This window comes from Lepidochelys kempii, chromosome 7, assembly GCF_965140265.1.
Source record: "Lepidochelys kempii isolate rLepKem1 chromosome 7, rLepKem1.hap2, whole genome shotgun sequence".
NCBI lineage: Eukaryota > Metazoa > Chordata > Testudines > Cheloniidae > Lepidochelys > Lepidochelys kempii.
Window position 1 is genome coordinate 48,345,503 of NC_133262.1, and position 27,761 is coordinate 48,373,263.

General features: G+C 56.4%; 2 protein-coding genes across 3 annotated transcripts; one reads left to right on the plus strand and one right to left on the minus strand.

Moving 5' to 3' along the window:
- The first annotated feature begins 691 nt into the window (after positions 1-691).
- Positions 692-6,288, plus strand: LSMEM2 (leucine rich single-pass membrane protein 2). Its single transcript, XM_073352590.1, has 4 exons — positions 692-764; positions 3,840-3,980; positions 4,805-5,026; positions 5,955-6,288. Exons 1-4 carry the CDS (start codon positions 692-694, stop codon positions 6,086-6,088), a joined length of 570 nt encoding a protein of 189 aa, XP_073208691.1. The 3' UTR covers positions 6,089-6,288.
- A 1,549-nt stretch (positions 6,289-7,837) lies between these two features.
- IFRD2 (interferon related developmental regulator 2) lies at positions 7,838-27,761 on the minus strand. Of its 2 annotated transcripts, none has more exons than XM_073352593.1 (12): positions 27,526-27,761; positions 18,506-18,622; positions 17,964-18,048; positions 17,046-17,170; positions 16,208-16,365; positions 14,561-14,611; positions 13,246-13,427; positions 12,715-12,820; positions 12,050-12,187; positions 11,189-11,317; positions 10,864-10,959; positions 7,838-10,041 (listed from the first exon to the last, which is right to left on the minus strand). In XM_073352593.1, exons 1-12 carry the CDS (start codon positions 27,569-27,571, stop codon positions 9,961-9,963), a joined length of 1,314 nt encoding a protein of 437 aa, XP_073208694.1. In that variant the 5' UTR covers positions 27,572-27,761; the 3' UTR covers positions 7,838-9,960. The 2 variants fall into 2 exon arrangements, with proteins under 2 accessions (XP_073208694.1, XP_073208693.1); XM_073352592.1 differs by lacking the exon at positions 27,526-27,761 and adding an exon at positions 18,970-19,149.

Sequence of the window (27,761 nt, forward strand, 5' to 3'; positions counted from 1 at the left end):
TGTCCCTCGAGTGCCAGTTCACTGCCTTAACCACCAGGTTTGCCTTCCTCAGTGCTGTTGCAGACCCTCTGGCAGGTCACTTGCTCTGTTGTGCCTCAGTTTCCCCAATCTGGATCATCAGCCTGGAAGGGCCCTCCTGGATTGTCAAGTCCAGTCCCTAGTCACACAGGCCACCCCGCCATAGCAGCCCCTCCAGTTCCAGCCTCAGACTAGTTGGGGGGGATGTCCCCTGCCCCTGCTCCTATCGGGGGTGGACGGTGTTCCAGAAGGCTTGAGCCCTTCTCATTCCCAGCCATGAAGTGGATATGGGTCTCATGGGGTTAACTATTTCCAGAGCTCTGAAGGAGGGTCTGAGACAAGTCATGGGCTGGGGCCCCTTTTCCCCCGACCTACCCGGCTTCGTGGCCCTCCCGCCCCGCTCCAGATCTGGCTCAGTCCACGCTGCTGCCCAGGCTGGCTGTCTCCCCTTCCCCCCGGCTGCCCCCAGCTGTGGTGGCATCCCAGGCATTCCCCGAATAGAGCCCATCTCGCCCCCGCCCCAGCTCATTCCCCCTCTATTTATAGCTCCTCTGTGGCATGGGCTCCTCTCCGGCCTATTTTAAGCCCAAGCAGCTGGTGCTGTAGGCACCAACGCCGGCTTCCCGGGCAGCTCCCAAGGGACGTGGGGCCCTCCTCCAGCGGCTCCCGCGGCATGGCCACTGGCAGAGGCACAACGGCTGCAGCGGTTGCTGGCCCCACAGCGATGCTCAGGGAGACTGGAGAAGGTACGGGGGGCGGGGGGGGGGGCGGTCGGCAGGGGCACCGTACCCGTCAGCGTGTGGGAAGGGGGTGGGATGGAGAACATGGGAGCCGTTCCCCTGCTCCTGTGCCAGCCTTGAGCTGCCTCCCTTGGGTGTTCATCCTGCCAGCTGCAGCTGTGGGATTATGAGGGGCAGGGTGAGGCCACCTGGCCCAGCCCTGGGAGGACAGAGACCCCAGACGAGATCAGACCGGAGGAGGTAGCTGCCAGCACCCGCCTAAGAGAGGGCCCCAGTATGAGTCCAGCCCAGGAGAGGCTGGGCTTAAAGGTGGAGCCCCCAGCTCAGGCCCAAGATGGGGGAGATGGCTGCAGGTGGGGCCAAGGCCAGGCTGACCCCAGCGAGGTTGCTGGCAGCACAGGAACATGTTAACACCCCATTAACCCCCTGGTTTCCCCCTCCCGCCCCCGTCCTATGGGGCTGGCTCAGTGCCAGCTCTGCACTTCGCTAACCCCAGACTGGGCACTGCCCCTCCCTGACAGTTGGGCACAAGTGGGGGGGGGGTGCCATCAGCTCACACTTAGGGCAGCAGAGAGCGTGCAGCGGGGAGAAGCTGGCGGAACTGGGCGTTCCTTGACCATGAGTGCCAGTTCAGCCTGCCTGCAGGGGACCCTCATGAGCTGCAGCACCTCTCATGGTACCAGGTTAAAGTACCAACCTCCAACCCTCACCTATCTTGGCTGACACATGATGGGATTGACCCACAGCCCTCCAGTACTAAAGACCCAAGCGTGCGCTTAGGGGGGCCTGTAATCGATTCATAGTCTCTGCTGATTGGCCCAGAGGAGGACCCATATCACACAGGGCAGTGGGTCACATGTGCTGTGTTAAGGTTGGTGATCCTTAAAGCCCCAGCTTCCGGAGTCATGGGAACACATGAAAATGTGAGCACCTTTTTTTAAAATGTACATTTCCAGCCATTATAGTGGCAGCGACAAACTTGAAAAATGTGACCAGGAATTGTCCGACAGGCTCAAAAGTGAGAAGACAAAGGCAAAGACACCAAAATTGCTTTAAAAAAAAAACCCCATCAGTTTTTAAGACACTCTCATGATTTTGCTAGAGCCCCCCCATGGTAGTTGGGGCTGGCCATATGGCTGAGCCCCACACTGGGGCTGGGTTGGTTAAACCCCTCGAAGCACAAACACCTTAATGCTGGGCTTGGCTTGAGTTAGCTGGGGCCCATTGTAGCAGAAAACGAAACCCTACAGGTGGGAGCCTATGGCACGTAGGCTGCAGCAACCCTTGGCTTTGTGGTGTGGGCAGCAGAACAACGCAAACGTCTCATCCGTAGCTAGTACAGATGCCTGGCTGGTGAGGCTTGCGCACCAGAGTCCATCCATTCCCAGCTCTGGGGGGGCGGGAAGGAATTTCCTCCCTGGTCAGCTTGGCCGTGTGACAGTTATATTAAGGTGACAGGGCTAAGAGGCTCCAGTGTTTGCTGCCGGTGGCTACATGTCACATGGGCCAGGTGGGGAGGGGTGGGGGGCGCTTGGTAACAGGCTCTGGCAAGGTTGTGACTGGTTCATCAGCTCATGTGACAAACTGCAGCCTCACAACTGGCCGTTCCTGGTGTCCTTGATAAGAGAGGCCAAGAGTTGAACAGATCCCAGAGGTCAAGTCTGGGGCATTGGCAAAGAGACACTCGCTCTGCTGGCATCTGGTCTGTGGGCAAAGCAAAGCGCGCTAGTCTGGCACTGCTAGTCAGGATCGTCCATCGCTGCTTCATTGTCAGCCATCAGAGCCTCTGCCCATCAGGTCTGAGCACCACCACCATGTGCATTAATGAGCCTGTGAGGCGGGTGGGGGGGGATTACCCCCTCCATTATACAGCTGGGGAAACCGAGGCACAGAGCAGCAATACGATCTGCCCAAGGTCATGCAGTGAGTCTGTGGAATAAATGGGGGTGAAAACCTCACCCCATTGACAGCAATGGGGTTTCAACACTCTCCCCCTGCCCATGTTTCCAGATGTGCATTAACCATTCTTGTACGTTATGTCAGTGCTGATAAGGGCTGGATCACAGTAGTGAGCCAGCCGGGAAAGGCGCCAACTGCCCTCCCTCCCCCAGCCATCTACTGCCAATTTAAAAAAGGGCCAACCATTTCCTGGGATAACATAAGGTGGGCCCCCTTACGAGCGACAGGGGTAACCAGAACTGACTCTTCGAAATTGTGGGGACTGAGGAAAAGGGTTTGGGGAGGGCATGAGGAATCAATGGGACTCTCTGGGTGGGTGGGGGCGATGAACTGCTTCCTCTTAGCAATGATTTGTCCCATTCTGCAGAAGGTTTTGCTTGTCAAATGACAAGTGGCAGTTAGGTTCTGATGTCCAGCTCAATTGGATTTTGCATGGCCACAGCTAAGGACAGGAGCCGTTTTAGGAGAGTGGGACATTAGCATGATTAAGCCAGGTGGCATTAACAAGTCAGCTGTGTATTTATGGCCCCGCAGTAGCATGACATCAGTATGCGATGCCCATCTAGGGCACAGCTCGCGGCAGCCACTGAGTCTTGCCATGGGCTGGCCGGGAATCACACAGCTGCTGCATCCTGTGGGATAAATCCAGCTAAGTGCTCGGGGGTGTGACCGGCTGTTACAAACTATAACGATGTCTGCTTGGCACAGCTTAGACGTGACTCCAGGTTGGGGGGACCGGAAGTCTGCACCAAGCAGTGGGACTGTGCACTCCAGTCCCTCTGCAGCTCCCCTGGAGACTGTACACAAGAAGGGGCTTTGCATGGCCAGAAGCTGCCAGATGAGACCTGGCAGGACTGGAACAGGAGGGAAAGCGCTGTGGGGGCCAGGCTAACAGGTAGCCCCATGGGTTCTGGGGAGAGGTGGTGAGAGCCCCAGAACTTGGCCATTTAACCTGGACACAACACACGAAGGGGAATAGAGTGCGGGGAAAAATCCTGCCTTGGGCATCTCCATCACTAGCTATGTTCCACTGAAACTAACCAGAGTCAGAGTGAAACTGACCAGGCTGAGGGCTAGAGGCCAAGGCAGCAGGCCTCAAAGCTCCTCCTCCTTCTCTGGCAGAAATGGAGGTGAAGGCAGACACCTCCCCACCCAGGGAGCCCATCGACCTCAATGGCAACGACCTGGCAGAGATCAACCTGCACTCGGTGGAGTCCATCAGTGACCTGTACTGGGTGTCTGGGGGCCACAAGGCCGCGGAGGGTGAGGACCATTCCCCGCAGGGGCTGGTGGTTGTGTCCTTCACTCGGGGGGGAACTCTGACCGTAGCACCAGACAGGCCAAGGGTGATCCCTAATCTCCTTGCTGCCTGTGCAATGCTGCAGGCCAGCTGGGCTGGGGCAGTGGGGATTGAACCTCTGATGTCTGGATCTCTCTGGCCTGAGCTAAAGGGTCCAGCTCAGCTAGCCAGGGCCATAGCAGGCTCATCAGCCACCACTAGAGGGCAGCAGCAGGGCATCACACAGACCAAAGCATCCTAATTGCTTTAGGAGCATGGTGATGGCTGAGGTGGGGGGAGAGTCTGGGGCTGAAACAAAGAGGCTCTCAGTACTGGGGGTCAGGGGACAGATCAGCTCTGGGGATCCAGTGGCTGTTGGGGGCAGAGGGGGTGTCAGCCTGGGTAATTAATGCCAAATCCCCCCCAGAGATAGGGCAAGTATGGGATAGCCCTGAGGTGGCGGAGGAAAGGAGCAGTCACAGGGTGAGGGGGGGTCTGCTCAGATCAGGCTGGTTCCTCCCTCAGGACACCTGCCCCCCGACCGATTCTGTTGCCAGCCTGGGATTGCTCAGCCAGGGGTCGGGCCGTGCTATGCCTTGACTGGCACAGGAGGGGCATTGGGACAGCCTGCACTGGCATGGCCCTGCAATGGGTCCATTGCATGGCATGGTCCTGGCACTGCAGCAGGGAAGCTCACCACCTGCCCTCATGCAGATGCTTCTCAGTGGGGCTGCTGGGTACTAAGGGGGCACCGGGGCAGTGAGCGTTAGTGGCTGGCATCTCACTCTTTTCTAACCTCTCTCCCCAGGGAACGGCCTGTCTCAGTCCACCACCCCACAGACCCCTCAGGCCCACTCCACCAAGCGCTGTGGGGCTAGGCCAGCCCTCCTGCCGACACTGCGAACCGTCCGCACCACCCCCATCTGCCCCTGCTTCCACCCTGCCTGCTGCCGCACAGCCCTCTTCGCCCTGCTCGGGGCCCTGGTGCTGGCCAGCCTCGCCCTCGCCACGCTGGCCGTGTACCTGAGTGGTACGTGGGACCATCTCCTTCAGCGCTTGCCATGCTGGCCCTGCCCTACTGGGCTGGGGGCACCTGCTGTGCAAATGGGACCTGGGCAGGGAGTGGCAGGGGTGGCCCATGTAGAATCAGAGCACTTGCTGGCCCTGGGGTGAAGGAGGCAGCGCGAGTAGCAAGGTGCCATGTGGGAGCCGTGCCAGGAGCCACTTTAGTAGCAGACTAACAGGGGCAGAGTTCCCAGGCCAGGCTGAGGCATTGTTGGGGCCCCCATGTCCCATCCCCAGTGGGAGCAGGAGCTGAGCCTCTGCCCCATCCCACTCTCTGCACCTCCCATCCTCCTGCTGCCCCTTCCACCACCCTGAGCCAGGGAGAGCACTGTGGAAAGGGTCCCAGCCTGCGGCCATGCTGGCACAGCAGCATGGGTGGGTATGGCGAGGCAGCTGGGTTTGAGCCCTGCCAGTGGCGCCCCCTCCCTGTGGCAGAGACAGGCTCCATTCTCACTCTCAGCCCTCGCCGGGCACTGGCTCAGGGAGAGCTTGCTGCTGGCAGCTGCAGGGGGCGAAGAGCAGGACAACCCGCGTGGGTTGCTGCTAACAGAGATGGGCCGAGGGGGCCGGCCTGGTGGCAGCAGCGGGCATGCTCTCGTGGGTGGGATCCTCCTGGGTTCAATGGCAGACTCCCTGAGCATCACCCTGTTCTCTAGCTGAGCTCCCAGGCTGCCCCCAAGGGGACGCTGTAGCGTGAGGGATGGGGCTCTCGGCCTCAGTGGGAGCTCAGGGTTGAAGCAGCAGTGGGTCTGCCCCTAGTGGCATGGTTTGGCTAGAGACGGTCCCTCGACTGCAGGTTATGAGTTCTAAGCCCCTGGTGACCGTGGCCATAGGCAAGAAGGGGCTTGGGGAGCCAGGAGCGCCACCTACAGGGTTTCCTCTCTCCCCTGCAGTCCTGCAGAGCGAGTCGCTGCGGGTCCTGTCCCAGTGGCTGGAGGCCCAGGAGGAGTCCGTGCGGCAGATGAGGGCCACCAGCCTGCAGCTGTGGAAGCGGTTGAACGTCAGCGAGGCTGCGGACCAGATGTGAGCCGACCACCCCGGGCCTGCTGCTCCTTCTGATGGGGGAGGGCATAAGTCCAGCACTGCCTCCCGCACCCCGGGGCAAGCACCCCCTCTCTGCAGGGAACATGGACTGACCAGAGGCCAGGCCAAGCACTCCTGGTCTCAGGGGGTCATTGCTGGAGTACTGGGAGCCTGTTCAGGGGCAGGCAGCCTGCAAAGGACTAAGGGGTGATAATGAGGAGAATCTCCATCATCACCCCCCCCCACCAGCAGCCTATTTATTATCTGCTCTACAGTCACACCTTATTTATAACCCCTCCCCCTCTAACCCCAGCTTCTCCCTCCCCCCAGCACTATTTACCCTTTCTAAATATAAATTTTGTATGTTACAATAAAGCTGTACTAGCATACGCCCCCCACCCTCCAGCAGCCCCATGGGACCCAGCTACCAGCTAGCTCCATGGCCTGCTCGAACCGCTGGGGCTGGAGTTCAGGGCACGATCCCCACCTGGGCACACCCTGAAGCTACTCTACCTTTGCTGGGGAGAGCACAAAGGGCCTGTGAGCTGAAACAGGAGGCATGCTAGAGGGGTCCCAGCCCAGTGGTGGCCGGGGGGGAGCCTACGGCTCAGGCTTGAGGGGCACCAGCCCAGCTAGGGGAGGCAGTTAGACCAGGAAAGGCAGACGCTGGAGCCTGACCTTCCGCAGCTGCAGAAAGCAAGAGCCCCTGAGGGCTTGTTTAGGCCTTCAGGCCTTTTCTATAGAGAATCAGCCCCAAATCTCTTCCCCTCCTTACCCTTAACTCATGGTTTGCAACCTATTTATCACTGTGGGCAGCATATGCAGCCCACATGATGTTACCTGGGCCGCAGGTTGAGAACCACAGTGCCCACCCCCCAAACCTCTTTGCCCAGCACCCCCTCCACAGAGTGGGGCCAGGAGCAGAGCCCCGGGTGCAGGGTTAGGTGGCAGGGGCCCAGGGCCCTGCAGTGCCAGGCCAGGCAGCAGCCCCAATCCTGCCGGGCAGTAGGGCAGCCGCAACCCAACACAACCTGGACCCTGCTCTGCAAGCCAGGCAGGCAGCTGGGACCCCAAACTGACCCCCTCAGGCTGGGCAGCTGGGACCCTGCCACACAGGCCACATGCAGCCCATGTTGAGAACCACTGCCTCAACCCCTGGAAGTATTTAATAATGGGCATGGTTGATTCTCCATCCCTTGCAACGTTCAGATCAAGCCAGGGTGTTTTCCTAGCAGCTCTGCTCTGGGGATTAGAGGGGCAGGGCTCAGGCCTGTGTTTCACAAATGGTCGGACTGGATGGAACCCAGGAGACAAAGCAGTAGAGAGCTCCTCGCTGGCTTCCCCCAGTCGCAAGGGGCAGCTGCCACAGCACAGGTGCAAGAGGCAGGGTAGCTGGAATGCTGCCTCTTGCTCCCTTTGCAGGGGAGGATGGTTCTGTGGCCGAGGCCGCCATGGGGACACCGGCCCAGCATGCATGGCAGGGGGCTGGGAAAGGACAAGGGTCCCATCCTGCACTGCCAGACGCAGACAGGAGGAGGGAATGCCTGGCTCCTGCATGGGGGAGGCAGCCCTGCTGCAGGCAGAGCATGTCCTCAGGAGCTGCAGAGATGGCCCTAGGGCACACCCCTGCCCTGAACAGCCCATCCCAACCCAGCAGGCCCATCCACATCCAAAGCCCTGATCACCTCTCCCTGCCCTCCCCAGCAGCGGGTGCTGCCCTGCACTTACCGCTTTTGAAATCAGACTAGGCAGCCAAGACATTTGCCTTTTAATGATCTCCGCTAATCACCCTGTTATAAAACCACTCCAGCAATCCATTCAAGGGAAGCCCTGTAGGATAGGGTGAACACCCCAGTGGCCCAGGTGAGCACCCCATAGCAAAGTCCCCATCCCTCCATGATACAGAGCACAAGCTGGGCCATGCTACTGCCCTGTCCCACCTCGCTCTGCCCCTGCTGCCTTTCTTCTCCCCCTCTGGCATGGTTTCTTTGTGTGTCCCCCCCAAACTATGGCAGAGCCCAGCCCCGCAGAGCAGTGGCGAGAAGTTGATGTGACCTTCATAGCCAGAGAGCACCTGGACCAGCTTTGTGCTGTCAGAGGGAGACTATAAGGAAGGCCTCAACCCCAGGCAGGGAGCCACCTTCAAAGAACTCCAGGGGAGATGCTTCCTAGCAAGGGGTGGCTGGCCCCATTCCCACAGCTCTGGGCAGAGGTTAGTGGGAGCGGGAGGGGACCCAACCCCCAACAGGCAGGTAACAAGGCTCAGAAGAAAGTGAAATTGCAGCCTTCAGAGGGGCAATTTTTCATCCGGGAGGGCAGAGGGAGTGTGGTTCCTGGCCTTTTACCCCCCTCCCGCAAGCACCTGCCAAGCAAGGCAAGAGGGGGCACTACAGAAACAGGGGGCCCTCCCCTCCCAGCACATGCTGTAGGGTCACACTAAGCCTGCCTGTGTTTTCTTTGGGGGGGGGAGGGGTCGGAGTGAGGGGGAGAGGAAGAATCACTTCCAAAGGGGATTTTTAAAGAGACAATGCCCGGTTAAAGCGAGCACAGTTCCCAGCCCTGCAATGCCTCATTGAGCCTTTACAAGGCTTGCCCCGCCCCCACTGCAGCCCTTTGCTCCCTCAGCATGGTGCATTTCACCTTTCCCACCAGCTCAGTTTCTCTCAGCTTTGGGGTGGGGGGCAGACAGGTCTGGGGCTAGTCCAGGCACTACACTCCATTAGTTACTATTAGACTGAGTCAGACCTGGCTTACTCGGGGGGAGATCTGTGTGACGGGGACAGAGCTGGTGCGGGGGGTAGGGGGCGGCTGTGCTGGTAGCCCGCTCCAGTGCTCAGTTCTAGGCTCTGCCTTCATCACCCACAATCCCACCCTCGTCTCTAGCAGCCAGGGGCCCAGGGCCCTGAGCAGGCTGCTGCTCGCTCCAAGATCTCCAGCTTCTCCCTGGAGGGGGTGGGGGAATCTCATCTCCCCCTCACTGGTCACACTAGGGACTGCATCAACCCCTCTTGGCAAGCGATCGATCCCCACTTCACACTCTGACCTTCCCTGCACCCTGCTATGGGAGATGAACCCCAAGACCCCACCCCACAAAACACGAGCATCTGAGGGGAGCAGCAGCTCCTCAGCAGTGACCCTACCCCCATGGGGCCCTGTTAGTTCCACCCTGACACTGGTTGGGGATTTCTCTCAAACCAGTGGCTGCTGATGGCCCACGGCCCCTTGGGCACATCCTGAGCTATGCTCAGGACTCCTGGAAGGGCGGGGGAAGAGCTGGTTGGCCTGTGCACATGGGAGGGGCCCAATGCAAGCATGTATGTATTGGGGAGGGCAGGGCGAACAGCCCCTGCAGTAATGCCACACCCTCAGCATTTCAAAAGCCACTTCAATTGCCAATTCCCACTTCACCCAGCCAAGGCAAACAGCTCCCACAGCAGGGGAGAGAACAAGACACCCACCTGAAAATCCACCTCCCCCCTTCCCCGGTGCCTCCAGCCTGCACACTGATTCACAGCATTTCCATGGGACAGCACCTGGATGGCCCAACGGGCTCGCAGGAGCGGGGGGTGGCCAGAGGAGGCTAAAATCACCAGCTAAAAGTGGGGGGCTTCCCCCCCACCCAAACCTCACTTACATTTTTTTGGTTAAAAAAATAAAACTGGCCCATGGCCATCTCACTGGGATCCACCAGCCACGCCATTTAAATACAAGTCTGTACATATCTAAAAGCCCCCGCGGCTAGGGGTGAGGGGCGTGGCAGGAGCTGATGAACTGGGAGGGCCGAGCGCCCCACCCCCCAGCTCCTCCCCTGTGTCACAGTGGTGAGGGTCTGCAGTCCGTGGGTTGTACAGGAGGCGGCGGAGAGAGCGGCCTCCGTCATAGGACATCGGCTCGCTTATCGCGCACGCGGCTCCTGGCTTTCGTCCGGGCTTTGAAGGCGGCCGAGTTATACAGGTGCTGGGGGTGAGAGGAGAGGGAACAGTCAGCTGGAGGGGGAGGGACAGGACTACCAGGTTGTGCCATTAGGGCCCATCTACCCACCCTGGCTGGCCCCAGAGCACAAAGCAGGGTTGCTCACGGGCAGTTGTGCTGGTACCCTCCACATCCCCAGCCATGGGGCTCCCAGACCTTCCCTGGGGAGATTACTCAGCCAACGCTGGGGGCTTCTTCCTGGTATTCCACCTATTATCCCTCTACATCCCTGCACGGGGCACTCCACCAGATCCTCCCCCCTCCAGCCGGTGAAATCAGAGGGGGGCCAGCCCCTCACCAGAGAAGAAAGCAGCTGCTTGAGCCAAGTGGGGTTCTGTCTCACTCGCTGGGGGAGCCCAGTGCTTTGGCCACCAGCCTGGAGGTGTGCGGGCCTAGTTCCGTGTTAACCGAGCTCCTGGGACTGGACCCACAATCCCAACAAGCCCTGGGATCCTGGCCCCAGGTGGTAAGGGAACTCCTGGTTCTGGACCCCAAAGGCTCGTGGGGAGAGCTCTGCCTGGAATGGGGAGCTGTCCCCTCTGCTCTCCCCAGCCTGGCCGCAGGAGCCAGTGATGGGCTTTAGCAGGGCCGGAAGAGTCCTCCCCAGCCATCACAGCTACCTGCAGCCTTCTCCAGCCCTTCCCTGGTGCCTCCCCACTAGGCTCAGTGACCCCCTCAAGGAGGGCTGCGGGTGAGGTGGAAGGGAAGCAAACCAGGGCTCTGCCCAGCACCTCCTGGGACACAGGCAGCACCGCTGGAGCCAGGCAAAAGGGACCACAGGCCTGGCTCGAGTGCCGAGCGACTTACCTTCTCGAAGCGGGAGATCTTACTGGCTTTGATAGCTGCAGCATCCAGCACCAGTGGAGGCCCCAGGTCAAAGATCTCACGCAGCAGCTCATTGTTCTAAGGGCAACATGAGACGAGACCTGTTGGTGTGCCCCCCAGCCTTCATAGGGAGGGGGCAGCTGCTTCCCCACCACACCCAGCACCAGCAACGAGCTTCCCACTACACACGGCCACCTGGGGCAAGCCAAGCACCTGTTCAGGAGACGCTCCCCCTTACCTGGGAGGGTCTTTGATTCCACCTCCCCCCCAGCCAGACCTTCTCAGCATCCTGCCCCCAGTTCAGTACCTGTAGGTGATGCCTGACCCCGGAGCCCAGCACCTCCTTGAAGGCGTTGTATGTTCTCCTCCTGACCCAGCTGTCCACGTACATGCACTCCAGGCCAAACTTGATGGTCTCCTCATGGCACTCGCCGTTCTGGGGGCAGGGAGGTGGCATTAGTGACTCGCCAGGCAGCCCAGGAGAGCACGAGCCCTGCCCCATCCGACATGCATCCACGGAGCATGGGGAAAGAGCCACCCCCACCAGGGAATGCCACTGGACAAAGCAGGGCCCATGAGCCCAGCAGCTCCCAGCTTAATGACTCACCCACAGTGCGCTGGCATAAGCCAGCTGGCAGTTCTCCTCAGACGCACAGGCCCCTGTGCCCTGCGGAAGACACTCGCCTTGGGCCAGCTGTGATGCCAACATAGCTGCCAGCCACTTACTATTTCATAATTCCTGGAGACTGGCTGGTGGCAGCCATCCCAGCCCCTTGGCATTCTAATACACGCTCAGCCCTGCAACCTGAGTGGGTCACACACTGGGCACTGCTGGACTGAGACACTCGAAGTCCTTAGTGACTGAGCCCTTTGCAGGCTACACCTCCTGCCCCACTGGGGCAGGGTAACTGGTCTGGAGTCACCTCAAGATGGCATGATTCCACCCCCAGAGAGATCCCAGTGAGGTGCCAGCTGGGACTTGCAGTCAGGGCTGGGGCAGTAACAGGCTGAAGGGGCCTAGAGCTTTGTATCCCAACAGAGAACCCTGCCAAGCAGCCTGTTAGCAGGACCCAGGCTGGTCTCTGCCATGGGCATGCCCGGTTCTAGCACCCACACTCCCCTCCCCGTCAGTGAGGCTTCTCTAGGGCTGGCAGGGATTAGCGAGCACCTCGACGAAGTGCAGCACATCGCGGAAGATAGAGCGCTGCTTGCGTCTGTCCGTCTTGGCCCGGTACTTGTTGCTGTCGGTGGCCAGGGCTTTGAGATTGGTGCACAGCAGGTCCATGTCCTCATAGAAGAACTCCTCCTGTGTGGGAGGGAACGAGGTTGGGGAGGTGATGAGCAGCCTGCTTGGAATTCACCCCACAGCTGGAAGCCTGGCAGAGAACAGGGATTAGCCATGGCTGGAGTGCTAGGCGAGGGTTAACCTGGAGCCTGGCTAGGGTTTCTCCGGATAGGGGCAGCTGGGCTGGGAGGGCTCTCTAGTGGGGGAGCAGGTCCTACTGCCAGTCTTCCCAATGGACACCACCCACTGAACACATAACCAGCCCGTGCCCCTGGGCATCCCTTGCCAGTGATGTGGATCGTGGCAGCAGGGGACAGAACAGGACCCTGCCAGGAGCATAGGGAAAGGAAACAGCAAGAGGTGAGAGCAAGCCAGCCCCTTTATAGCAGGGGCCCTGGGCAGGCTTCTCGAGACAGCCAGCCTCCTCTGCACCTCGCTACTGCAGCACGGAGCTGGCCACCAACTCGAGGCAGACACACCACAGCTGAGGGTTCGCGCCCCACGCAGCACTGAGCCTGTCTGAGCCCCAGCAGCACCCTGAGACGTACCTCCAGCTCATGGGCCAGCTCGAAGAGCAGCGCGATGGTCTCGCCCGCCACAATCCGCAGGTGGACGTTGTCGCTGGACAGCAGCAGCGGCAGCTTGAGCAGGTGACTGCAGCAGGAGAGCCAGGGAATCAAGGCTGAGCCAGCACCAGATACGCTGCGCTCACCTGGGCATCTCAGAGGGCAATGGGCAGCCAGGGGAGACCCTCCTGGGCCTTGCTCAGGCAGGAGGGCGTGGAGACAGAGCAGGGGAGCCGGCCTGCCACACTTCCTATGGAGAGCAGCTAGCACACTCCTGTGCTACTTGCCAGCCACAATGGAGACTGACCTGGCCAGTGCTGGAGTCTGGGCTAGCTCCCACCCCATACAATGGATGGGATACTTCTCCACTCAGTCAGCCCCAGAGTCCAACCCCCTGCCACCCAGCTGGTGCAACAGGACATGCATTGCCCTCTGAACCCTTGTCATGAAAGGGTCAAATGGCAGCTCACTCCCTGCTCACATCTAGCTCCTTAGCACTGTCAAGTCACTCACTTGTCCAGGATCTTCTTGATCTGGGAGCTGGGGCAGATGGTAAGGAGCAGGGACCAGGACTGGAGGGAGTTGCAGTGCAAAGTTTGGAGCAGGGGGCTGTGGTGGGTGGGGACAGAGCTGCCCTCCTCCAGGCAGGAAGTTCCAAAGATGCCCTCCAGGCAGGTGAGACAGGAAACCAGATCCTAGGGCAGGAGAGAGTGTAAGCGCACCAGGGAGTTACACAGCCAGGGGAATCGGAGGGCAGGAATGAGCCCCAGCAGCCTCTGATGAGAGCACCTCAACCAGGTCAACACATTCGGGGTCTGCCCATAAGAATGGTCCTACTGGGTCAGACCAAAGGTCCATCTAGCCCAGTATCCTGTCTTCCGATAGTGGTCAGTTGCCAGGTGCCCCAGAGGGAATGAACAGAACAGGTAATCATCAAGTGATCCATCTCCTGTTGCCCATTCCCAGCTTCTGGCAAACAGAGGCTAGGGACACCATTTCTGCCCATCCTGGCTAATAGCAGAACCTATCCTCCATGATTTTATCTAGTTCTCTTTTGAACCCGGTTATGGTCTTGGCCTTCGCAACATCCTCTGGCAAGGAGTTCCACAGGTTGACTGTGTGTTGACTGCCCAACCCAGAAGCAGCCTGTTATCCAGAGAAGCTCCAGGTTCTGTGCCAGAGGAACTCCCTGTCATGAGCTGCTGGGGGTGGGGGTGTCTCTTGGTGCTTCCACATTGCCCTGGTCATGGATGAAGAACCAGCCGCAGAGACTGGCTGCCTGGGGATACTGGCAGTAGCTGGAGGTGCAAGGACGTGTAGAAGAGGGCTGAAGACTCCCGGATCCTATGCGACATGGCAGCCAGTTCCCTGGGTCCCTCCCACGGGTGGGTCTGATCATGAGGGGCAGGACTCTGCTCTCCTCTGAACAGCTGCTCTGGTAACAGCGTGAGGATCACAGCCCCTCCCACACTGGAGGGGAACATCCCATCATCCAACTAGGCAGAGCCAGGTGGGACCAAACAAGCCAAGGGCACAGCTAGTGACTAGTGAACTGGACAGTTCCAGGGCAGGGACAGCAGCCAGGCAGGACCCCCAGGCTGGTACGATAGTACTGCAGACAAGGGGGGTTAAGACCACCTTCTCTGAAGCAGCCATGTGATGAGCAGTAGCAACTGCTGCACCCCGCGAGATGGTGGCAGTGGTGGTTCAGTGCATCTGGCTCTGGGGTGGGAAAGGAAGGGGACACCAGACCCTATTGGGGCTGAGCAGCCTTCCCTAGCTTTTCCATTTAAAGCACCCGTTGGGTGCTAGCCCGCGGCATAGTTACCTCCACATCCGCAGCAGCAATGTAGCAGCACATGCCCAGGGCCGTGGCACACTAGACAGGAAGAGGAACGGGTTATGGAAGTAATGCAGGGCCAATCCCTACCCCTAGATCCCAGTGCCTAACTCCTTCCAAGCCACCCCTCTGGAAAAATCCTCCAGCGCCACGAGCTAACACAGGTGCCTTTGCTCTAAGACTATGCTTGGGCGCCTCCCCTCCTGTGGGAAATGGCCAGGAAGCCCTCTGTTCATACTGGGGATTGTGCTGGCTGATCTGGCCTGCTCCTGGCCTCCATGGCTCTTTGTGGCTCTTTGCCCCACGCTGGCAGGAAGCAGGGGGCACAGAGCACAAGCAGACTGTGTTGGGGTGATTTCCTGCTGGTGACCAGCCTAGGAGCTCTCTCTGCACAATGCAGGCACAAGGCAGGGCAAGCTGCCCTCATGCTGCCTGCCAGTGTTACGCCACCTGTGCCCTGCAGGGACCTGTCTATGGGCAAGACAGTGGTACAGTCTCCCAGGCCCAGTCAATCCCTGGCCTCTGAGCATGGCAGGGAGGAGGCCGAGTGGGGCAGTCGGGTTGCATGACCCCATAGGGCCCGGGAAACTGGGCTCACACTGAACTGCTCTAAGTCAGTAAGGTCGAGGCTGTTCTCCTTGTGGGAGCACACAAGCAGCACTGCTCAAAGTGGGGGGTGCCACCTCGAAGGGTCGGGGAGAAGCTATAAGTATTACAGCCCAGCTAGGGAGCCCTGGATCTTCAGTCCAAGCTGGAGAGACTTTGTTTAGCAGTGGCAGCTCCCGGTTCATTCCCTGATGCTGGCTAAGAGGGTGGCTGTTACACCAGTACGTTTCAAAGCCGCACCCCATGGCACATGACGCTAAGGATTCAGCGCTGCCAGTGTGGTCAGGAGCCTGGGCACCCTGTAACCGGGGCAAACTGCAGTCTGATTCCTAGCAGAGCAGGGGTTGGGGTGCTGCCCTGCTGGCCTGAGGGACTGTGCACACGGGGGCTCAGGAGGGAGGCCTCCTGTCTCTGCATCCCTGGGGCTGGTCCGCCTGCTTGGATTCCTCTAGCCCCTGTCCATGGATCCAGGCGGGTTGGACAGAGGGGAAGGTCAGGCCTCCTCTTCTCAGTTCTGGAGAGTACCCTCCCACGCCCTGGATCACGGAGCCAGCCTTGCAGATGAGACCACCGACAGAGCAGAGATGGGAAGAGAACGAGGATTCAAGGGAGAGAGGACCCTGTCCCAGCCTGTCCCCTGACATAGTATTGAGTCTGGTCCATTCTCCAAGGGGCCAGGTCTGCAGGCTCAGCATGAGCAAGTCCAAAAGCAGGTAGGCCCAGCCAGGACTGGCACTCAACCTCTTTCAGAGCCACATCTCCCCATCACACCCACAGCTGAATTCCTCCCTGTAGAAGCTGGAACTGGTGGAAAGTGAATGCTGAGTTCCACAGCCACTGGTCAGTTTCACACATTCTGTGATAACCCAGCCACAGTCCTGCTACAAGCCTAGAGCTAACCCGAGACAGACCCAGGTGCAAGGGAGACCCAGCTCCACACAGCTCTCTTTAAAGCACATCAGCGCTGCTCTCTGCTCTGCACCCCTGGAACCCAGCTGGGCTCCTGTGTCCTGGAGACTTGCTACTTACGCTCTGGCGAGCGATGGGGCTGGCCGAGGAGTCAGTCAGGATGCTGATGAGGAGGGGCTTCAGGCTGCGGAAAACCTCCTCCCCCTCGGGGCCCGAGCCCATCTGAAGGCACAGTAGTGTGAGAACGCTAGCAGCTAGAGACTGCTCCTCCCCTTTACCTGCATGGCAGGAGAAGAGAACTTCCATCAGCCTCAAGATCTTCTCCCTTCCTCCACTTGGGAGGCTGCCTCAAGTGCCAGAGCAGAACAGGGCACGTGCATGCAACCAAGGAACACGCAGCGAGGTGCATCGACACCCCTCAGCTGCTGGATGGAGGCAAATGTCCAATGCAGGCAGAGCAGAACTTTGCTCAGCACTTCGGGCTGGTGTCCTGAGACTGGAGGGGGGCTCTCAGCCAAGCTGATTTATTTGGTAGAGTTGAGGTTTTCAACCTGCCCAGAGAAGAGTGAAGAAACTGGCGCTCCCACTGTAGAAGCTGAAGGCAGAGTTAGTTCCTGCATTCACTATACTGCATTAGGGGCTAGCCCTGCCAGGACAGAGCCCTGGCAGGCAAGAAAAAAAAGATTTGCAAAGGGGGTTTGCAAAGGTTTAGTTTCAAGACACTGCATGTTCTGTTGGTCGTCCCCCTTGGGTGTCTCTGCTCCTGCTACTTACCCCGCCCCCCTGCAGCTGATGGTCTGCGGGCGTTCCTGCTATGATCTGCTGAGGTCAGGAGAAGATCTAGGCTGCAGATAAAGACTGGTTTCACGCCAAGGGGCCGGATCTGCAGGGAAGATGGTAGCCCCTTGCCCCGCTACGGAGGGCCTTCCCAGGGCTGGAAGGGCATGGGTAGCCTTACCTTTCTTCAGGCACTTCTCCAAGGAGTCTGTGAGCGTGAGCCTGCGTTCCAGCAAGAAGTCAAAGAGTGTCTTGGAGGAGAAAGCCAGCCGCAAGCTCTCCAGGGCTACCTGTCGGGTCCTGGTGCTGGAAAAGATACCCTGAGCTAGACATTGAGAGGGAGGTGGGGACCTGAAAAAGCTGGCAAGGGCCACCCCAGCCACTCATCACCTAGATCAGCTTCCTTGTAGGCAGGCAGGCTCAGCAGGGGGAGGGGAGGAAAGAGAGGGAAGACATTCTGGGGCCAGTCCCAAAGGGCTTACAAACCTCCCAAGCCAGGGAAGCCCTGAGAAAAGGGTGAGTCACCATCCCAATGGGTTCTTCTCAACAGGGGGTGCAGAGCACACCCCTTCCAAGGCCAGCTTACCCTTCTTGAGGGAGGTGCCCAGCCCAGCAGGGCTGCAGAGCAAAGGGGGTACTAGCTATGACGACACGCTTCTAAGGGTTGCTCCACAGGGGAGTCCTGTCCAGTCTGGCCTCGCTGCAGCTGGAGCAGGAACAGAAGTACTTTCCCTGGAGCTGTGCAGGATGAGATCCCAGGGGAGCTGCCTTCGTACCCTATCTGCCATGGCTCCCATCAAGTTGCAGATGCCTCCCAGACTAGTTTTCCCTCTCCCAGCTGGACAGAGCAAAGCTGGGGATGAAATCCAGACACGCTCTTAAAGCTCTTCCCTGTCTGGCTGAGCCCACTGGCATGTGCTGCACGTACTAGGAGCAAAGGGCTCCTGGCACCTACGGACACCCATAGCAGGGAGAGAGAGGAGGCGAGAGCTCCCAGGACAGCTGCAGCACACTGAACACCTGTGCTTTCCCCGAGGAAGGGCCAGTGCTGAGGAGTGGGAGGAAGCCTTGGCATGGGCCTTCCCCATCCCCATCTCACCTCTTGTCTGTCACGTTGTCAATGCACTCCTTCAGTCTGTCTTCCACCTCCTCCTGCTGGGCCTGCTCGTCCACAGCATCGCTCCCTGCAAGCAACAGCCAGAGTCAAATGCCGAGCAGCCAGATGGACCCATTCTTCCCACCTCAGGCCGCAGTGCCAACCCCCACATCCGGTCCCAGGAAGGAGAGTAGCAGCTGTGCCACCTGGCCCTGTGCTTCGTACACCTGATCAGAACCACTGACCCTGCAGGGCCGACCTGGAGGCAGCTCCATGGTCAGCTAGAGTGACTGGGCCTGGGACAAGCCCTCGCACGCCATCAGTTAAAGTCCTTTACAAAACCGAGGCCTGGAATTTCTTAGCCTGCCCCTGATTTTTATGGGCCCAGAGGGAGGGAGGGGGAAAAAAAAAAAAAGATGCTGGGGAGAAGGGAGGTTCTGGTGAGACACAGAGCGCTCTGTTGCTATGTGCTTGGTTTGCTCCTGCCTGGCTGCAGGTTCTAGCCAGCCCTTCTCCACCTGTCACGCCCCCTGCCTCTCACTCACCGGTGCCCTCCTCAGCGATGCTGGTGCTCTCACTGGTGCTGCTGTAGTGACTCAGTACTTCACTGGCTGCCTCATCATCGCTGGCCTGGGACTCTGCCTTGGCGCTGCTCCGAGCTCCTAGGAAACCAGAAGGGGAGGGGGCTGGGGTTAGGTCGACAGGGGCAGCCTCCAGAGAGAGCAGAGCCCCACACTCCACTCCTGGAGAGCCTCGCTTGCCCCTTTAATCACCTTCCTACTCTGCCCCAGCAACTGTAAGAAATATAATCCTCCTTCAGGGTCTGCCATCACTGAGCTAGCTGGCCCAGCTTCCTGTAGCTGCCAGTAGCTTAAGGTGTACAAAGGCAGACTGAACTTGCCCACATAACATGCCAGGGAAGCTTGCAAAAGGGAGATCTAATCAATTCCCCCTCCACTCCGCTGGATCTCCCATATTCCCCATCCTCTGCCCATTAAGCCTCACTCACGAGTCATCCAACTCAGGCTGCCAGCTCCGCCAGGCAGGGACCTAGCTGTATGCCTGCAAACCACCATGCCTCCCAACAGGCTGTGCGGGCGCCACATGCCTGTAGCCAGCTGTACTGTGACTCGGGGTGCTAACTAGATCCCCACTGGTGACGAGTCTGCCCCGAGGGCTGGGTTCAGCGACTCACACGCCTTGCTACTATTGCCACAAGCACTGATGGGGACAGGAATATCAGATTGCACCATATGTAGCCTGCAAATAAGGAAGCAGCAAGTGTCTACGCAGATAGCAAGGGAGGATATTGGCAAATTAGCAACCCCAGTTTAGACATGCCCTGCTGATAAAGAAGGGAGACCTGGAGCCTCTGATAATCAGCACCATATGGAAAGGGGACAAGGCACAGGAGATGAGAGAGAAAGGAGCCAAGACTGGCCACAAGACAGCTTTACAGAATCATAGAATTTCAGGGTTCGAAGGGACCTCAGGAGGTCATCTAGTCCAACCCCCTGCTCAAAGCAGGACCAATCCCCAACTAAATCATCCCAGCCAGGGCTTTGTCAAGCCTGACCTTAAAAACCTCAAAGGAACGAAATTCTACCACCTCCCTAGGTAACACACTCTAGTGCTTCACCACCCTCCTAGTGAAAAAGTTTTTCCTAATATCCAACCTAAACCTCTCCCACTGCAACTTGAGACCATTACTCCTTGTTCTGTCATCTGCTACCACTGAGAACAGTCTAGATCCATCCTCTCTGGAACCCCCTTTCAGGTAGTTGAAGGCTATCAAATCCCCCCTCATTCTTCTCTTCTGCAGACTAAATAATCCGAGTTCCCCTCAGCCTCTCCTCATAAGTCATGTGTTCCAGTCCCCTAATCATTTTTGTTGCCCTCCGCTGGACACTTTCCAATTTGTCCACATCCTTCTTGTAGGGTGGGGCCCAAAACTGGACACAGTACTCCAGATGAGGCCTCACCAGTGTCGAATAGAGAACGAGGATCACGTCCCTCCATCTGCTAGCAATGCTCCTACATATACAGCCCGAAATGTCGTTAGCCTTCTTGGCAACAAGGGCACACTGTTGACTCATATCCAGCTTCTCGTCCACTGTAACCCCTAGGTCCTTTTCTGCAGAACTGCTGCTTAGCCATTCGGTCCCTAGTCTGTAGCGGTGCATGGGATTCTTCCATCCTAAGCGCAGGACTCTGCACCTGTCCTTGTTGAATCTCAGATTTTTTTTGGCCCAATCCTCTAATTTGTCTAGGGCCTTCTGTATCCGATCCCTACCCTCCAGCTTATCTACCACTCCTGTCAGTTTAGTGTCATCTGCAAACTTGCTGAGGGTTCAAGTCCACGCCATCCTCCAGATCATTAATGAAGATATTGAACAAAACCAGCCCCAGGACCGACCCTTGGGGAACTCCGCTTGATACCGGCTGCCAACTAGACATGGAGCCATTGATCACCACCTGTTGAGCCCGACGATCTAGCCAGTTTTCTATCCATCTTACTGTCCATTCATCCAGCCCATACTTCGTTAACTTGCTGGCAAGAATACTGTGGGAAACTGTATCAAAAACTTTGCTAAAGTCAAGGAATAACACATCCACTGCTTTCCCCTCATCCACAGAGCCAGTTATCTCGTCATAGAAGGCAATTAGATTAGTCAGGCATGACTTGCTGTTGGTGAATCCATGCTGACTGTTCCGGATCACTTTCCTCTCCTCTAAGTGCTTCAAAATTGATTTCTTGAGGACCTGCTCCATGATTTTTCCAGGGACCGAGGTGAGGCTGACTGGCCTGTAGTTCCCTGGATCCTCCTCTCTCCCTTTTTTAAAGATGGGCACTACATTAGCCTCTCTCCATTTGTCCGGGACCTCCCCCGATCGCCATGAGTTTTCAAAGGTAATGGCCAATGGCTCTGCAATCACATCCGCCAACTCCTTTAGCACTCTCAGATGCAGCACGTCCAGTCCCATGGACTTGTGCTCATCCAGCTTTTCTAATTAGTCCCAAACCACTTCTTTCTCCACAGAGGGATGGTCACCTCCTTCCCATACTGTGCTGCCCAGTGCAGTAGTCTGGGAGCTGACCTTGTTCATGAAGACAGAGGCCAAAAACAGCACTGAGTACATTAGCTTTTTCCACATCCTCTGTCACTAGGTTGCCTCCCTCATTCAGGAAGGGGCCCACACTTCCCTTGACTTTCTTCTTGTTGCTAACATACCTGAAGAAACCCTTCTTGTTACTCTTAACATCTCTCGCTAGCTGCAACTCCAAGTGTGATTTGGCCTTCCTGATTTCACTCCTGCATGCCTGAGCAATATTTTTATACTCCTCCCTGGTCATCTGTCCAATCTTCCATTTCTTGTAAGCTGCTTTTTTGTGTTTAAGATCAGCAAAGATTTCACTGATAAGCTAAGCTGGTCGCCTGCCATATTTACTATTCTTTCTACACATCGGGATGGTTTGTTCCTGTAACCGCAATAAGGATTCTTTAAAATACAGCCAGCTCCCCTGGACTCCTTTCCCCCTCATGTCATTCTCCCAGGGGATCCTGCCCATCAGTTCCCTTGGTATGTGGCTATTAAGAGTTCAGTCCATCCCAATCTTCCCAGTCCAATCCATCTTCCCCCTTTTTGGCTTTGATTGCAAGTTCCTTGGGGCAGGGCCCATTCATGGTTTGTGGAGCACCAAGCACACTGACTACACGCTGAAGTTAGCTCATGAACAACAAGCAGCACCAGTTACTCTGCATGCCAAGCACAAGCAACAGGCCAGCAGGATCACGAATGGCTGAGCTGACCCAGAGCAGCCTCTGAGCACGAGGGGGAGGGATGCCAGTGCGAGAGGCAGCAGGAGTGTTGATGGAGCCGGGTGCTGAAGGCCAGGGAAGTCCAGGATTAAGTGCCCACACCTGGCCTTCCTCTCTGCCTGCGAGGTGGCATGCAGCCATTGAATCGGTGCTCCCCACGCAGGGTTGTGTCCTGGAGGAGTCGGCTGGGCAGCTTGGGTTGCAGCCGGCCCAGGGGCACGACAGCACCAGAGACCGGGTGCTTTGGAGAAGGGGTGCATGCACAGTTTCGATGGGAGAACTCAGCGATACACTGGGCAGCAACAGGAACCCAGCAGCTGCCGTGGAGAGATAAGTGTCTTAATCACATAAGCTCACAGAGCCAACTGTCCTCCCTCACACCCCCACGGGAGGGAGTGGTGAAGAGTGCAAGCCATACTGGCCAAAGACACGGACCCTACAGAAAGCTGGACATCAGAGCGAGGATGCTCCAGGGGCTAAACCAGCTGGAGACGTCACAGGTAGCCTCCAAACGCATCTCTTCCTGAAACAGCTGCGATCCCTGAAAGCCCAGTCCAGTGCAGACTGAACTAGCCTCAGTATTCCCCCAAGGGCAATCTGGATCCACCCCCCTTCAGACTGCCCCATTGCCCCTCCCCACTTGAGGCCTGGCTTGGGGGAGGGGGGACATTGCTCACAGCTGGGAACTTTGTCAAAACAGAAACAACTTAATGCCACTTTCAGTGTTAAACCAGCCAGTGCCAGCTCAGCACACAGCTGCCAGCTCTTTAAAGCCCAGCACTTCAGAAGAAGCTGGAAGGAGGCCAGACAGAGAACACTGCGTGAAGGGTTTGCCTGCACCCCTCCCCCCATACGCAGGTCAGTGGTGGTACCCGTGACTGCACTTTGGGATCACTGGGAGAAGCAGCACTATACACATATTAAAGGGTAGTTTGGAGGAACCCTTCTGGAGAACTGCATAGAGTGAGCCTTTAACCCAAGCGGGCACCCATAGTGGGGGCGTGGCACATCCACAGACTGCATCGGGTGGCACCCTCCCAGCAAGGCCAGAGGCACACAGGCCCTGGAAACTGTGTGCTGATGCAGCACAAAAATGCTGAGCTGAGTGGTAAACAGAGTCAGGCTCACCTTACATAACTCCACACAGAAGCGGACAAGCTTTGTGGGAAGAGAGCCAAGGGCTTTGCTGCTATAACCAGAACAAAACAGCACCACATTAAGTTACAGCGACCCAACTAAGCACTGCCAAAAGAGGTCAGAGGTAGAGCAGAGGGGTGCTGGAGTTGGGGGGGGGGGAGGGGAGATGCCTGGATTGGGGTGCAGGAGAGAGAAGGGGAACAGGGACTGGGGCACAGGGCTGAGGCAGAAGGATGCTAGGGAAGGGGAACTGGGACAAACCTTTGGGTTTTATTTTTAGCCTCTTTGCTAAGGCACAAGGATTAAGACCAGAAGGCAGCTGGTATATCGAATCCTATTCATCACAGCAAGCAGAGCGCCAGGGACATGTTTCTGAAGGGTTAATGTTCTTCAGGCTCCATGCCTGCTGTGAGAACAGCGTGGCACTGAATGCCTGAGCCGGATTGGCAGAGAGATGAAAGTGTAATGCTGAGCACACAGCCTGCCCTCTCAGAGATCCCTCCCCCTGGAGCTTGCCAGCAGGGTGCTGCACAATGCAGTGGCCAGGGGGAAAAGCAGCAGTTTGGGATCTTTGGGAAGCAGAGTCAACAAGTCCCTCACAACAGGGCATGTGGGGGTTATGGGCCTTTCAAACCGAACGGAGATACAAAACCTGTCCCGAGCCCCCTGGGCAGGTGAGAGACATGCGGAGCAGGATGGGGCTCAGATCCGCTCCCAAGAACAGCCCACCCCATGCAACCTTCTACATGGAGCTCTGCAGAGCACATTGGTGAACTTTTACATGCTCAGCTAGTTGCTGTTGTGGTTAAGTGCCTGCAATTTGCCACTCATGCCAATGCCAAGTAGCAGTACAGGGAGCTCTGTCAGGCGAGCAATAAAGACAGCTCTGTATTGTCTAATGATACACCCTGACACATGGCAAGGCTCACCCCACTTCTCAGCATCTCTCTCTCACACCTCCCAAGCAGGGGAGGAAGAAAGAAGCCCCCTTTGCAACCCCCCTCTTTCACCACAGCCAGGCGTGCATGAACCCACCTTCTACTAACAGATTTGCATTCTGAGATCCTCAGAAGGAAGTCTCTGTAAAATGGCTTCTAGCCAAATGGCCACCAGCCACACCAAGATGGGGCTGCCTGAGCAGAGTCCAGAAACAGCCCATTCCTAGCAGCACAGGCAAAGGGCGCCCTGCTGTGGATTTCAGAAAAACCAGCCCCCAGATCTTATCCTGCACCCTCATCTTTTGCATTGCTCTCTGGATATTAGATTTAACCCTTTGGCTAATAAGTGCCTAGAAAATTACTCCAGCCCTGGTTAATAGCCTTTGTTTACACATTGCAAACATTTAAAACCATGTTATATCCATGTTAGAGAATACCACGTTCAAATCCAGCTTTGGTAGGGGAGCGTCTCACATCTCTGTTGAACACAGTTGCTTAAACTGGTTGTTTGGAGAGTGCCATGCACATCCAGGTGCTACCGCAACCTAAAGAATAACCTGCGCCATAGGCAGGGGCTTTCCGTGGTTTGGGATAGATCCACATCAGCCAGACCTTCCAGGTGATCCTACAATGCCCAGGACACCAAACAAGTGTTTGCACAGCACTGGCTTCCAAGTCTGTAAGCAAACAGCAGTCTGGCACAATTGCAGCTGCGTGTATTTGGAGTACTGCAAACAGCTGCATGCGTGAAAGTGCACTCATCCAACACACCTGCAGAAGAGACATGCTCGGCATGCCTCTCTTACAGCTGTGAAGAATGGAAAGTTCCAGGCTGGGTCAGGGACACCGCAGTGTAAAATATATCCCACTTAGTGAAGTTGTTCCCTTTGCAATAACCTTGCTGAAGATTCCCCCATAACGCCAACTATGACGTGGTCCGCAAAGAACAGAAACAGGGCTAGCAATGCATTCCCCAGCAGTCACTGAACTGCAGACGGACAGTAACAGCTTCCGTGATTTGTCCACTCAAACATTTGTCTCTAAGTGAGAAGTTTTACTACTGCATTTTACAGATATTGAAAAAATACATCCAGGTATGTCTGCTCCCTCCTCTGGACCTCACAGCATGTCCTGTCTTCAGTGTCTTCCCGATGCTAAGCTAGCTACCTGAGGCAGAAACAGGCTACTTTTGCATGGCATACAGCATAGATCTCATTGTGGGCAGTTCACTAGCAGCAAAGAACATGAAATGGAGAGGAGATGGAGTACAGGATTTCAGAGGAGATGCACGCACAGAAATAGCAGAACAAGTGTGGGTTGCAAAAGAGCTACAGCTTTGTATAACAACCGCGACAAATTCCCACCTGGAAGCTCTTCCTGTTTGCACCCAGGTATCAGAAGACTCCAGTAGCTAGCAAGCATAAGCTTGGTAACAGACACATTGCTTCCTTTTAGTTCAGACATAGGCTGACAGAACGTACCCTACTTTTAGTATCCTTTCATGCAAGAATGCTGCTTAGGAACAAGATTAAGAGTGAACTGGAAAGTGAAAATGGAGATAGATAAAACAGAAATGTGCCTTTGAAAGAGGGATTTCAGCATAGAAATAAGATTTAAAAAGACACTGTCAACTTGAAAAAAAGTCACATTCCTGTCAACTTTTTTGTTAACCGATTATATAGTTACAAACACAAAAGATGCAGAGAAAGGCTTTTTTGTTTGTGTTACTAAAATGCCCAGCGCAACGGGACTTGGTCCGTGACTGATCTCTAAGACGCTACCGTAACCCAAATAATATGACTAAAAATGAAATGAGAAAGAATAAATTCTCTATTTACCACAGTGTACTTTGCGCATTTGACAGCACTAGTCAGTTTCTGTTTCCCATATATAATCAGTTTCTCCCCTGCTGAAAAGGCCTTGAACAGAAGCAGCAAGCTGAGCAAATTAACCATTCCATTTTTTAAGAGAGAGGAAATTAGACAAAAGCGTAGGCATTATTATCTAAAGAAGACTATCAGAAACTCGGATTTTAAGTTAGTTTCAAAAATTCAAGGTAATCCTTTAAATGTTTTAAATCTTAAATGTTAAATCTGGAACATCCTCCTGTTCTTCCCAGTTTAAGACGCATGAAGCCAGAGCCACTTTAAGTCCCACACAACCACGGATATATTCTGGGCCTTCTCTACTGAATCCAGAACTTCCGTAGGAGTCTAATTTTTTTCCTCCTGTGCTGAAATCTTCCCCCCCTCTAAGCTTTGTTAGTGGGAGCACATGGGACATATCTCCACTTACTTCAATTTTCCCCCTTGTTGTTCACCTTTAAAACTAGATTCAGTTCCCAAACTTTTTTTTTTTTAAATACACATTTGAGGGCTCCATTTTGGCAGAAAGTATGTACCTAATTTGGGAGAAGGAAGCAGATCCCAGCTGCCCCCATTTTTAATATGAGGTGCTGTTTGCCAACTACACTTCTAGGTGCTTTGATTACAGCGGAACATGCACGCTGGAATCTGTAGTCTTCACAGACTGAAAAGCAATACTGAAGATGATCCTGAGCTGCCCTGATTTCGCAGGCATACCACTGCCCCCAAATTTAATCTTAAAAGTCCAAAAGCATTATTTTGCTGTTGGATTTATATTTTTAGTACTTTGTCAAAGTTTGAGCACCCTGTAAATGTATCATTCAATTAAACATTTTTAAACAGATGCCCTGACCAAGTATCACCATAAGGGGACAGTCAATGCACAAAACAGCAACAGAACTGCACACAGAACGAAGTGTATTTGCACCTGCTGTTTCAATTCACAGGTCCCTAAATGACTAGGAAAGGCAAGATTTGTTCAGCTAAGGAGAGTTCAGTCAACCACAATGAGAGGAAGGATGGACAGGGTCTAGCGGACAGGGTGCTAGTGAGAGATTTGGGAGACCTGGGTTCAAGTTGCTGTTCCTCCACAGATTCCATGTCAGTCATTTAAGCCATATCACCGCTACAGGAACTAGTAATGTCAATGCAGGTTGCAGTGAAGAGAAGTGGGTTTCCCCTATGCTGTAGTAACTCCACCTCCCTGAGAGATGGAAGCATTCTTTTGTTAACCTAGCCGTGTCTACACTGGGGGGTTTAAGTTGGCACAGCTGGATTTTTCACACCCCTGTGCACCATAACTAGATCGACCTCAGTTTTAGGTGTAAACCAGACCACAGTCTCCGTACATTGAGGATAACGGCATTTTATTCTGGAAGCACCTACAAGTCCCAGGCACAGACCAAGCCCTCACTGTGACAGGTGCTGCACAAACACAGACTGAAATGACAGCCCCTGCCCCGAAGTGCTTCCCCCATTCCCAGTCACCCCACCCTCAGGCTGAGCAGTGAGTTCGGTAAGACCACGTGCAGCCCAGGCCAGAACTACGGCCGGGAGTGGGGTCATGGGAGGCGAGGGCAGCAGCCTATAGAGCTGTTTGAGGCGAGTGTACAGAAGGCCACGCAGCCCTGCCTGGAAAGGCCTAAGGCAGGAGCTGGCAGAGCCTGAGCGCGTCCCACCCAGCCTGCCCCTCCCTACAAGGTAACCCGGCCGGCCGGCTCCACCCCCGGGCACCCCCTCTCCTGCCACCTCCACCCCACAGCCACCCCCCACGAGGTAACCCCCCACCCCTACGGTGACTCACCGCGGCCGCCCCTCCGGGTCGCGTGCGCCCGGCGGGAGCGGGGCATGGCGGGCCGGGCCGGGCCGGGCCGGGCCGGGCGCTCTCAGGGGGCGGTGCGGGGCCGGGCGCGCTCTGCGGGCTCGGGGTGGCCGGGGCCGGGCGCTGCCTGAGGGGGGAACCACGCGGCAGCCGCCGGCGCCACCATCTTCCCTCACTCGCGGGCAGGACAGGGCAGGGCAGGGCAGGGCAGGGCAGGG

Excerpts from the sequence above, each read along its gene's own strand:
- IFRD2 (XM_073352592.1), bottom strand. The coding sequence starts at position 19,066 with ATGTGGCGCCCGCACAGCCTGTTGGGAGGCATGGTGGTTTGCAGGCAT. Across the intron at positions 12,188-12,714 it reads AGCTGGCCCATGAGCTGGAG|GAGGAGTTCTTCTATGAGGA; the intron begins GTACGTCTCAGG and ends CCTCCCACACAG. Across the intron at positions 11,318-12,049 it reads ATGTGCTGCACTTCGTCGAG|AACGGCGAGTGCCATGAGGA; the intron begins GTGCTCGCTAAT and ends CCCTGCCCCCAG.
- LSMEM2 (XM_073352590.1), top strand. The coding sequence starts at position 692 with ATGGCCACTGGCAGAGGCACAACGGCTGCAGCGGTTGCTGGCCCCACA. Across the intron at positions 765-3,839 it reads GCTCAGGGAGACTGGAGAAG|AAATGGAGGTGAAGGCAGAC; the intron begins GTACGGGGGGCG and ends CTTCTCTGGCAG. Across the intron at positions 5,027-5,954 it reads GCTGGCCGTGTACCTGAGTG|TCCTGCAGAGCGAGTCGCTG; the intron begins GTACGTGGGACC and ends TCTCCCCTGCAG.